The 12,454-nt window shown below is 40.9% G+C and overlaps 1 protein-coding gene across 13 annotated transcripts in view; it reads left to right on the forward strand.

The window, feature by feature from the left end:
• Positions 1–12,454, forward strand: part of TCF4 (transcription factor 4) — a 701,501-nt gene that overhangs the window by 584,050 nt on the left and 104,997 nt on the right. For all 13 annotated transcript variants that reach the window (XM_089690079.1, XM_089690075.1, XM_089690078.1 and 10 more), the window contains one exon: positions 8,467–8,572. In XM_089690079.1, the coding sequence (XP_089546205.1) occupies positions 8,467–8,572 (106 nt within the window). The remainder of the gene's footprint in view (positions 1–8,466; positions 8,573–12,454) is intronic.

Genomic DNA, 12,454 nt, shown 5'->3' on the forward strand with positions numbered 1-12,454 from the left:
CGGACTATTCTGCGTTGCAATCTTTCATCAATTTTCCTCATCCGTCCACGACCAGGGAGATTAGCTACAGTGCCATGGGTTGCAAACTTCTTGATAATGTTGCGCACTGTGGACAAAGGCAAATCTAGTTCTCTGGAGATGGACTTGTAACCTTGAGATTGTTGATATTTTGCCACAATTTTGGTTCTCAGGTCCTCAGACAGTTCTCGTCTCCTCTTTCTGTTGTCCATGCTTAGTGTGGCACAGACAGACACACAATGCAAAGGTTAAGTGAACGTCTCTCCTTTTTATCTGCTTTCAGGTGTGATTTCTCTATTGCCCACACCTGTTACTTGCCCCAGGTGAGTTTACAGGAGCATCACATGCTTGTAACATTCTTATTTATCCGCAGTTGTGAAAGGGTGCCAATACTTTTGTCCAGCCCATTTTTGGAGGTTTGTGTGACATTATGTCGAATTTGCTTTCTTTCCTCCCTTTTTTTGTTTTGTCCCAATACACACAAAGGGAATAAACATGTGTATAGCAAAACATGTGTTAATGCAATACGTTTCGTGAGAAATACATGATTTCCTGGAGAAATATCAAGGGTGCCAACAATTTCGGCCATGACTGTATATATATATATACATAGACACACACGGGTTAGACAAAAAAATGGAAACATTACATGATTGTGACATGTTTCACTTTGAAAGCAGAGATGGTGGAATATTTTTTTGCTTCTGCTGTGTGATAAGACACCTAGGTAACGGGTGGGAAGCCCCACAGTCTTCACGGGACTGACTGGACTGAGATTGAGCTCTGCAGTCACTTTTGCAGCAGTTGTTTTCTTAATCCGGGTCACAATCCTGCCCAATGCCCTTTTGTCTCTATCGGTCAGTTTACCATGTCGACCGCATTCATGCTTTTCAAGAGACTGTATATGCCGTCATAGCCTTTGAAAACCTTGCAACACCGCAAATAAATTGGCAACTTCAGTCACTTTTTTATGGCAGTTGTTTTTGATACATAGGAATTTAGCTAATTTAATAGTATTCAGTTTGTTTAACATCTAATTGTTGCGATCTGCACATCACAATTTAATAGCATCTGAAAATTCCTGCTTGTCTGAAAGAAAATACACACTGTCAGATAAATAGAATCTTGATGGGTGTTCAGACACAAATGTATTGTTTCCATACTTTTGTGTAACCTGTATACATATATATATATTTCTCTCTCTCTCTATATATATATATATATGTATATATATAATCAAAATAATACTGAGCTTCCTAGTGCCACATCCCAAAATTATAGAGAAAAAACTGACAGACAAAAAATTGTACGGCCAAACTAGTGAATTTTTTAGGCACAGTGAGAGCCCACACTATCATATAAAACCATAATGATTTATTAACATAACAAGCAAACAGCTTGCTTTTTGTATTTTATATACAGTAGTACTGATTCCCCTTATGCAGAAGTCACGGTCCTGAAGAAGCCATATACACAGGCGAAACGCGTTGATTGTTTCCTATCCTTGAGTTTGACTCTCTTGGAACTACAATCTGTTTATTAGGTGACATGTAGCACTTAACATGCAAAGGGATATGTCGGATACTATTTTTTCTCCCCTGTTTTGTTATGGGGTTTTGCATCTCTTGTTCTATTTTTGTTTGTGATCATTTTATGGTAATAAATCGTTATGGTTTTATATGAGAGTGTGGTCTCTTACTGTGCCTATATATATATAATGTTTTCTCCTTATCGCCTGAAGTCTGTTTGCAGCCACTTTCTACATGTACTACAACTACAATGACTGCTGCACATTATTAGTCAGAGAGTGGGTTTCCTGATACTGGCAGCAACAATGGGCCATGCCTGGGCAGGGTGTATCAGCATGGCCACTTGTAGTCAACAGCAGGTACGCATAAGATAGGATGACAATGCAGAAGCACAACTGAGAGACCGGGACAGAGCGTTGTCACCCTACAACAAGAAAAGTTTGAACAAGGAGCTTTCAGATAAAATTGAACTCCAGGTGGACATAGTGTGGCTCTACGGCTCTATTTTCTTTAAGACATTATTAAAAGAGAAGTATGGGTTATTTTCCCCCACATTATACTTACCTAGGTGGATGCTGCATCTGTCCCCCACCGGCTTTAAGGGTGAGAACTCAGCGATCACATGACCGGTGATCGCTGAGTTCTCACTGCCGCTGTCAGTCATCGCTGTCTTGTCTGCTCCCCCACCCACGTTGGGCTGTTGGCTCAGGCTCTCAGCAGATTGTTGAGAGGCTGAACCAAATGCTGCTTCAGACTCTGGAGTGGATCCCGACTTTGAAGTCAGGATCTTTCCCCAGCCTGGACTGGCTGAGTGACGTCAGCTGACAGCGGGCTTCAGTCTGCTGTCAACTGAAAACGGGTCACAGGAGTGCAGAACAAACTTCACTCTTGTGATCTACAGCAGAAGTACAGCCAAAAGAGCTTTGGCTGTGTTTCATCTTTAAATATATTTTGATAAATGCTTGCAATGTAGGCTCCTAAACCTGGCCTGGTATCAGCCGCTTGCTTTCCTTATAGAGATCAGACTAGGAGAGGAAATAGCAGCACCAGGAACCAATCAATGCTGTGGTGCCCATGTGTTTACAAGAAACATGCTGATAAGAAGAGTGTGCTGAGTGACAGAGAAATGAGCTCATCAGTGTGCTGCCTCTCCCTTTACCGTCCAATCACAGGCTGGGGGAGGGCCAAGACCTGTAAGTGTTGCCAAACTACAAAAGAAGAAATTCAGGTCTCCTGCCTGCTAGAAAGGGCTGTGCTTTTTTTGGCAGATTTGCATAAATCTCATGAATGGACAGAAGGACAAATCCTTTACCAGGTAAAATATGTACATCATTTGTATATTTAGCTGTTTGCCCGGCATTTAGCTTGAATGATAGATGAAGATTTAATATATTGTAAATTACTTTTGAAATGACTTGCTAAAGATTATATGATATTTTAGAGTTAGAGTTTAAGTAAATCCAAAAATGGTCCCATACTTTTAGATCCGAACACGGGGATAAGCAATTATCATCTATATACAAGAGTCATGTGTATTCTTCCTTGAACCTTTGTATTTCTTCCAGATCTGTACAGTAATCCAGTGTGAGACTTTCCCTCTCCCCTGTGCAGACACTTCCTGTAATAAAGACCGCTGACTGCTGCTCACTATCCTGGTACAGGGATACTGGTCTTGTCTCCGCCCCCTCCTGTAGTTTTCTGCAGGCAGCCTGTAGTGGGTGGGGTCTAGACTACTGTAAGTACAGCATAGTGATGATGTCACTGATACATTACCAGGGTAATATCTGTTTTATTAAAGGCATTTAGTGCACACAAAGTGGATTTATATCCTATGTGGCTGTTGAGAGATATATAAACATTTTTGTACCTGGAGTTCAGCTTTTAAAAAAACCTCTTCTGAGCATACAATAGTTTCTGCTGTGTTTACCTCCTTCTGAAAATTGCATGATTCCTGGCTGTCCCTCGCATAAATTTAATTTTAAATGCTGCCAAGCAGAATGTGTCCAGTGAAATCAGAATTCCTGATTGGAAATATTGAAGTAATTTGGCCAACCAGACAATGTTTGGAAGAAAAGGTCAGCAGTGACATTTTTCAGTGCAGGTTTCTCACAACATCTCAGAGAGCAGTGACGTCTTGCAAAGTGCAGTATTCAGTAGCATCCAATCAGATCTTACCTATCTCCAACTTAAAGCTGTAGTTAGAATTAAAAGAGAATTCTGATTGGTTGCTGTGGTCACTGGACTTTGCACATGGTATTTGATGTACTAAGCCAATAAGAGTGTGAATTAATACATGTGCTAGTGTAATCCTCGGTCAGAAGAGGCTTGACTATGCATGGTGGGAGCACATAGTCTACATGCATAAATCCTGCTGCCTTTTTTCTTTTTAGATTCACATTGAGAGTTAATCTATGCAGCGGTGATTTGTTTTTATTTATTTATTCCTTTTTTTTTCTCCCTTTTTCTCTTTTTTTTTCATTTTTCTTTTTTTTTTTTTTTGTTAACCAGTTCATGCCGTCACCAGGCCGGCTTCCGCAGACTGCTGCCAAGTGCCTAACCCCAAGGCACTGAACTGGTTAATGTTGCAGATGTCTTTTTATTGGTGGAATTTTCCCCTTCATTTTGCTGTGACAAGCGAATGTCAGAGCAGGCAGCTTGCCAATTCTGTGATCTGCTGCCTGCTTCAAAATGGAGGCAGGAGGGTATCCATTTTCATCACCGAGATGACAGCGCCTCAGTCTTTCTGGCCATCTGGAAAGGAACGTTTTAAAAAGAGAAAGAGATTTCGGGGGGGGGGGGGATAGGACTTTAAAAAAAATGTGCGTGTTTTTGTATATTTTTTCCCCAAACAGAAGAACAAACTCTTAAACTAAGCTGTACGGATGCCGACCCTTTGTTGTACAGCGCTCTGTTTATGTATGGAATAAACAAGAAATAAATGGGCTATTTTTATTTAGTAGCTGCCGAGGAACTCTTTGTGTTCGGCTAAACTAGAAAGAAAATGTGTCTTTGGCAAGCTTTTAAGTTGATGGCACGCATGTAAGAAGCCTTCAGAAAAAAAAACAAAATGGGATGTATTTTTCCCCTGATACACGCAGGGTGTGTTGGTGGTCTAAGACGGATCCAGGTTTTAACATCGTCTTTCATGTGTCTTTGAAGAGAGCGAAATCCAGTGGAATTATATGATGCTTAATATGTTTTTATTATAGGTCCTATTGATGGCCACGTTCCGGGAATTAGATTTTAAATAGGAAGGCACAATAAATACGTGTTTGACAGGGTTACAAGGGAGTAGCCTTGGAAAATAAATATATGAAGACTAAAGAAGAAAAAAAAAGGCCTAATATTAAAGCTTCTACTGAACCAATTGGCTTGACTGAAATCATGAAGCACAGATGGAAGAGTTTTTAGTGGTCATATGATTGCATACTGAGCAGGGGTTCCTTGAACTGTGGTAAATAGACCTCCTATTTGCATAGTTCTGGGGCCACCACCACTTGGCAAAATCAACAGCATGACTCCAATTATCCTTTTAGCTGTTGATAAGGCATGTTGACCACTGCTGTAAGGTTTGCATTCTTCTGGTGGCCATTTGTGGCACTCCATTGTTTTTTGAGTGGGCACTCGTGTACGTGTTGATTTCTAGTGCACCAAATCTTTATAAGTGAATATCTAGCAGTGGGGTATTGTATGGTGTTAGTCATCCTTTATGAAAGATACAAGCTTATAGGATATCTTAAATCCCTTCTTCAGGCTTTTCCAATTTTTTAGGAAGGTATCTAAGATATCCTGAAAGCTTGTATCTTTAATATTTTAAGTTAACTAATAACGGGTATCACGTTCTGTATTTAAATAATTTGGTGAAGCACTGGACCCTTGTGTGGGTAGGTATCCTGATTGGGTGTTGAAGCTTTGTACAGGAAGCCATATGACCATAGCTAGGCCCCATTCACACCTGAGGATTTTGTTGTGAGCTTCCTTAAAGTAGAACTATCGGCAAAACTTTTTTTTTATTTAGGATAGAGTTAGGGAGAGTTCTAACCCCTGGCAGTTTTTTTTTGCTATCTGTGTCCCACTGGGGAGATTTACCTTCATTTCCTGTCCCATAGCCAAACACGAAGTGAGAGAAAAATCCCTGCAATTTAAGGGAATTCCTTGGGTACTCCCAGGTCATCAGAACTAATGTCTCCATTGGAAGATTTCCCCTCTATTACTTTTTTGGGAACAGCCCAAAATTTGGGATTTTGTTTTACTTTTACTTTCAATAATAATGGTAAACAGGACAAATAGAGAGGGTGAATCTCCTTAATGAGGGCACAGACAACAATAAAAACTGACAAGCGTACTAATCCCTCTCTACTCTCTCCAAAGCTAAAAAAGTTTTACCTTTGATTATACTTTAAAGATAAAACCTTAATTGATACTTTAAATCCCTTCTTCAGGCTTTTTCAGTTCCTAAAGACAGTATCTATGGCATCCAGAAAGCTTGCATCTTTAATCATTTAAGTTAACCAATAAACTTTCTGTATTTTTGAAAGACGCAGGACCCTGGTGTGGGTAGGTATCCTGATTGGATGAAAAGGCTTTGTACAGGAAGCTCTCTAGTGCCGTATGACCATAGCTTGGCCCTTGGAGTAAGATCCCATTCACACCTGAGCATTTTGTTGTGAGATTCCTTAAGTGTGACAATGCTCAATATGAAGAATCCTATTTTTCTGAGTGGGCCTGTTAACACCTGAGCATTGTCTCACCATTTCGTGAGGTTCAAAAAAGTACATGAGCTTCTTTGGTGCAAAATCAAGCATTAATTAGATTGGGAAAGGCTGAAAAGCACATGTTTATGCATGTTTTTAGGCACTTCCATTTAAAAGTATATGGGCCAAATATGCATGATTCTGCTCTTGTACTAAGTTACATGTTAAATTGCGTTAAAAACACACAAAAAAATCTCTTAATTGCCTGGCTGCGTTCTTGCCCTTGATTCTTGATTCTTGTTCTGCATTCTTGTTATTATTCTGGAATGGAGCTAATGTCTTAGAGTGAATGCCAAACTAATCTTGCAGTTTATGAAAAGTTAATTGGTCACAAAGTTCATTTAAAAAGGCTACCACGTTTCAGGGGTTTTAGGGTCTCTCTTCACCAGGGCTACAATGGAACACGTGGGCTTTCTTTTTTTAATATGCGTCTTTCTTTTTTTGGAAACCTACATTTATGTTTCCGCAGGACAGGTGGTACCATTAACCTTGCATATTTTCATGATTTGCCATCACTTCCAAGTTCTAGAAAACAATATCTGCTATGTCTTCATAGACAAATACTGAAACTCATGTTCAATTTAGAACTATCTATGTAGAGCAATGTGTTTTCTTTATATATGTGTTGAGCTGTTTAGGACAGAAGAAATGTTATATTAGTAAGTTATAGGGTATCTATGGAGAGTTAGAAATGTCCCTTAACATGGCAGTTCAATAACTGCGTGTATGGGGCCTAGTTTGTTGAACTGTCCCAAAGGTATTTTTGCTCAGTAGAAACTCAGCTGCTAATTGTCACTTTCACTGTTTACATTTGTTGGAGGGCTGACATGGCTCCAACTCATCATATGCCTTGTCCGGCACTTTTTTTCATTTCTTTAGCCAGATCAAATGCAGTCAAGAGGGGAGTGGGAGAATCCATTGTTCACAAATTGCAGTAGATCCTGTTCATACCAGCCTGTTGTATTGTAGTAGACCTGAGAAATTAAATATTGATTTTTTTATTAGGCAATATTTGCAATAACTGCCCTGAGTTAAAATGTTGTCTTCCAAAAATTTAAATCAGCGTTTCTAAAATGCATGTGGACACACCTGAATGCATGCTTTTGATGAATGCATGCTGGTAGGACAAAGCCCCAAAAACCTTCCCAATCTTTTCTTAGAACCTTATTGCTCCTTCGCTGTCTCAGGCATGATCACCCACTTACTAATCTCCTGGTTTACTTTTATATATTCAGGAGCTTTGTTTTGATACATTGTTAAAGGGAAATTGACTTCCAAAACACGTCTTTTGCTGAACTTTGTCATTTGTTTAAATAATAACATGTTTGGACTCTTTACTTTGGGACAATTTCTTGGAGCTCATTTTGGATCAACTAGAGATGGACGTCTCAATTTGGGTGACCCCTATTTTGTAGAAAGGTGGCCCCCTGCTTTGTGGAAAGCTGCTGTATTCAAGCAATTAGACTAAAACAAAGCATTGTTTCAACTGATTAACCCTTTGAGGACCAAGGGACGTATTTTCCCATGTTTTTAATTGCCTTTATTATCTGATTAAGAACTTAAAACTCTTTTTTTTTTCGGTTTGAGTCAAAATATTAGTTCTTATCAACAAACAACAAATGGATCTAGCTTTTTGCCAATTATTTCATGAAATGGCTTAGTTACAGCAACTGAAGTGTACGAACTTTAAAAACAAAAAAATTGATTATTTTGGCGTTCTGTAATCTTATGGTCCTCAAAGGGTTAAGGATCTGTGTCCATCACCTCAATTCCACCATTCCTTGGGTGTCCTTAGAACCTTGTCATTTCAAATTGAAGCAGTCTGACTAACCAGATTATAGTAGAGATGTTCTAGGTGTTGCTTTGCTACAGATGAAATCTGGAATTCCAGAGAACCAAGGGGGTGTGGTCAAAGTATAAAGGGTATTTTGTATGTGGAATGGTCAGTGATGATGTTGATGGTCCCTTGAAATGTAAGCTGGCAAGATGAGTTTTTATCATGATGGTTCTTCCTTTTTGGCCTGCCTTTTGTACGGGGACAATTCAGCATTCATTTAGATTCTTGCAGGCTGATTTGTAATATTGATGCAGTTAATGATTCACTTTCTGTGATTGGTTTTTGTACATTTTATATTCAATCTTTTTTTTTTTTTAAATCTTTGCAGGTTTATGCCCCTTCAGCAAGCACTGCCGACTACAATAGGGATTCACCAGGTTACCCGTCCTCAAAACCAGCTTCCAGCACTTTCCCTAGCTCCTTCTTCATGCAAGGTATGTGTTTGACTTCAAGTGATCTTTTGATGTAAAAAATGTCCGTGCTGTCCACTGCAAACCATCAGAATCAATGCTTTTGTTTTTATTTATTACAAATTAGTTCCCTGATCCTTTTAATTTTGTCTTTAGAAATTGTCTTAAGAGTTAGCTGTAGCTGAACAGCTAAATACATGGTTGAAATACATACCTGAAGACTGTTTTATTAGCCAACAGCTTTGTAATTCTGCTCAGTCAGCTTTGTGATCAAGGCATCCCTGGCAGATAGCATAGCCAGCAGTATGTGACCATGGTTTCATTTGCTAGTTTGCCATGTCACCTACCTACTCAATAGACTATGGCCTTTCATGTTAGGGGTGCTCAACCATGTGGCCCGCGGGCCGAATGTGGTCCTTGGAGCCCTTTGATGTGGCCCTCAACCTCTGACCAGGGAAGAGCACTTCTGCTATATCCTGCTTGTTTGGTGTGCTTTCTGAAAGTGCACCAAAACACTTGAATGCAGGAGTTTTGATGAGCTTTCAGAAAGTGCACCACACCCGCAAGATATAATAGAAATGTATGGCAAACCGCAAGAAAACTGCAGGGGACTGCGCTGTAAACCTCAGGGCATCAGTGTGAATGCAGCCTTACAGGGGTCTCAAGACAATAAGGGCTCATTTGCATTTGCAGTTTAGGGGGTGGTAGCTGGGACTTGTTTTTACCCATCACCACCACCACTGGTGCAGCATCAAGGGTCGCAATGGTAACCCCACTCCATGCTCCAGGGGGACCATGCAGCCTCCCTGTCACATTTTGTTAGGTGCTCCTCTCAATTTCCCTCCTGCAACCGCTGAAAGCAAGCTTCTCCTCCTCTCCCTCCCACTGGCATTCTGCGGCTGTAGGAGGAAAATTTTCATTTTGGCATTCGAAATAAAAAATTTGCAATTCTGAACCATTTTATTTCATTATGGCCCACGACCGGTTACCAAATCGCTTAAATGGCCCTCGCTCTTCAAAAGGTTGAACAGCCCTGTCTTTTGTGCAGAAGATTGGAAGCAGGTAATATAGGTTTGCGCAGCCATGTTAGTCATTTTGGGTCACAGCACTTAGAGTATGCAATTAAATCAGTATTTAAAGGCATTTTATAGTCTTTGATTCCTTGAAGTTTTTAGATATACAGTACCTGCCATTGTGATCAGATTATGTTACGCTTGTCAAAGTGTATTATGACGTTGTTAATTTCCTTTTCATATTTGCAATTGTCCATAGAGGTGGCCATATTTGCCCATTAGAAGTGAAGCTCTGCTTTCTAAATAGTGTTGAACAGTGATTGGGCTTTACTGTTTCTCTCCCACATTTTGCTGAAGCTGATTGAAAAGTGACATACTTTCTACATTATTTATCCTGTAATCTGTTGATGTGCCAGATGTTGCAAATGTTCCCTACTACACATACAGCCAACTATAGGGACAGTCTACAGATGTTCATATAAAATACACTCTTATGAAATATGAAACTCAAAGTCACATCCAAATTTACTTTCAGATAAACATTACATTAATAACTCAAATTTTTATTGTTGATGTTATAATGATTGCAGTAATGTTTTTATTTTTTGAACTCCCTTTTCATTATTTGCTGCCGCTCTTTGAATTATGTGATATGTGCAGTAGATTTAGATCCAGGTATAGGCTGCTAAAGTTTTATGCAAATCTTGACTTCCCTCTAGAAGTCAAGTCGGTTGTACCTTTTGTCAATACACTCCAATGGCCTGTTAATATGACAGGGGACCTTATTTACCAAAAATAATGTAAACATTGCCAGCACACCGATGATCTTCAAGTAGTGTTGAAACTTATTTATTCGAAGTGGTCACATTACAGCAGAAGAATGCAAACTTTCCGGGCAATGCAGGACCCCTACATCAGCCATGTGATGAGGTTTAATGCAAATCTTGACTTCCTGCTAGAAGTCAACTTGGCTCTTTTTTTTTTTCAATATTCTCCAATGACACGCTAATTTAGCAAATTTAATGTTATTAACCACTTGCCTACCGGGCACTTATACCCCCTTCTTTACCAGGCCAATTTTCAGCTTTCAGCACTGTCGCACTTTGATTGACAATTGCGCGGTTATGCAAGATTGTACCCATATGAAATTTTTATCATTTTTTTCTCACAAATAGAGCTTTCTTTTGGTGGTATTTAATCGCTGCTGGGCACTTTACTTTTTGTGCTATAAGCAAAAAAAGTGCAAAAAAATTTGAAACAACAAAAAAAGTTTCTTTGTTTCTATTATAAAATTTTTAAAACAGGTAATTTTTCTCCTTCACTGATGTGCGTTGATGAGGCAGCACTGATGGGCACTGATAGGCGGCACTGATGGGCACTGATAGGCAGCACTGAAGGGCACTGATAGGCAGCACTAATGAGGTGGCGCGGACAGGCGGCACTGATAGGCAGCACTAATGAGGTGTCACTGATTGGTGGCACTGATAGGCGACACTGATAATGGGTACTGATAGACAGCACTGATAGGTGGCACTGACTGACATCACTGCTGGGCACTGACTGGCGGAATTGCTGGGCCCTGACTGGCACAACCGTTGGGCACTGACTGGCAGCACTGCTGGGCTGCACTGATGGGCACTGGTGGGTGGCACTGGTGGGCACAGGTGGGTGGGCACAGGTGGGTGGCACTACTGGGCACAGGTAGGTGGCACTTCTGGGCACAGGTGGTGACACTGCTGGGTGGCACAGGTGGGCGCACTGCTGGGCACAGTTGGGTGCATTGCTGGGCACAGGTGGGCGCACTGCTGGGCACAGGTGGGCGGAATTGTGTGTGGCACTGCTGGGCATCGATCATCAGGGCACTGATGATCAGTGACCCTGATGATCGGTGCCAATCCCCGCTCTCACAACTGCCGGTTTTCGGCAGTACTTTCCTCACGATCTGACAGTGTGAGGAAAGTGCAGCCGAGAACCGGCATTTGCATTTCCCGGTGATCAGCGTGTCATTGGACACGGCTGATCACGTGGTAAAAGGCCGCTGTGATTGGCCTTTTACCACGTCACGTGATCAGCTGTGTCCGTAGGACACAGTGATCACAGAGATCGCCGGGTGCGCGCCCTCGGTGGTATGCAAATGATAGAAATGATAGACTGATAGAAATGATAAACTGACCCTGAATAAAGATGGCCGCCGGGCTTCCTCCAGACTCTGACGGCGGTATAGTCACGTGCTGTCTGGTTCCTTCTGAGGCCTTTCGTGCAATGGCACTTCTTCAGAGGAGAACCGAAATCTCCTCTGGAGAAGTGCCATTGCACGAAAGGCCTCAAGAGGAACCAGACAGCACGTGACTATACCGCCGCCGGAGTCTGGAGGAAGCCCGGAGGCCATCTTTATTCAGGGTCAGTTTATCATTTCTATACAATACCCTGTGACCTATGTTATTGTGTATACAAATAAATTCGCTTACATTCTACACTATGGGCACCTGTTTTTTGGCTCCATTATGGAGCTATTAGCTTACAGGCTACCCTACTGTCACTACACCACCAGATGAAAAGGAGCTCTGTACTCAGGATGAGCACCTATATCCATCCTTAAGGGGACCTCTGGATTCAGCAGATACCTTAATCCTTCCAACTTGATGACTACACCATAGAGGAAAAGTTCACCGGATTATCCTGTCCACCTTCACGGCTTACATTATATGAGCATTTCTAATGCGCTTCCGGTGAGTGCGCACTTTTACTACTAACGGATGTCACAAGTTCATCTGCTGCTGGTTTTCACCTTTTGAAAGTTTATTTTAATTGAACTTTTTATATACGGACATTTCACATTATACCTATTTTTATTCGTTTATGTCATTTTGCATTACTTTACCATAGCGCTACA

This window comes from Staurois parvus, unplaced genomic scaffold (assembly GCF_062004578.1).
Source record: "Staurois parvus isolate SC_StPar_1 unplaced genomic scaffold, SC_StPar_1.0 ptg000513l, whole genome shotgun sequence".
NCBI lineage: Eukaryota > Metazoa > Chordata > Amphibia > Anura > Ranidae > Staurois > Staurois parvus.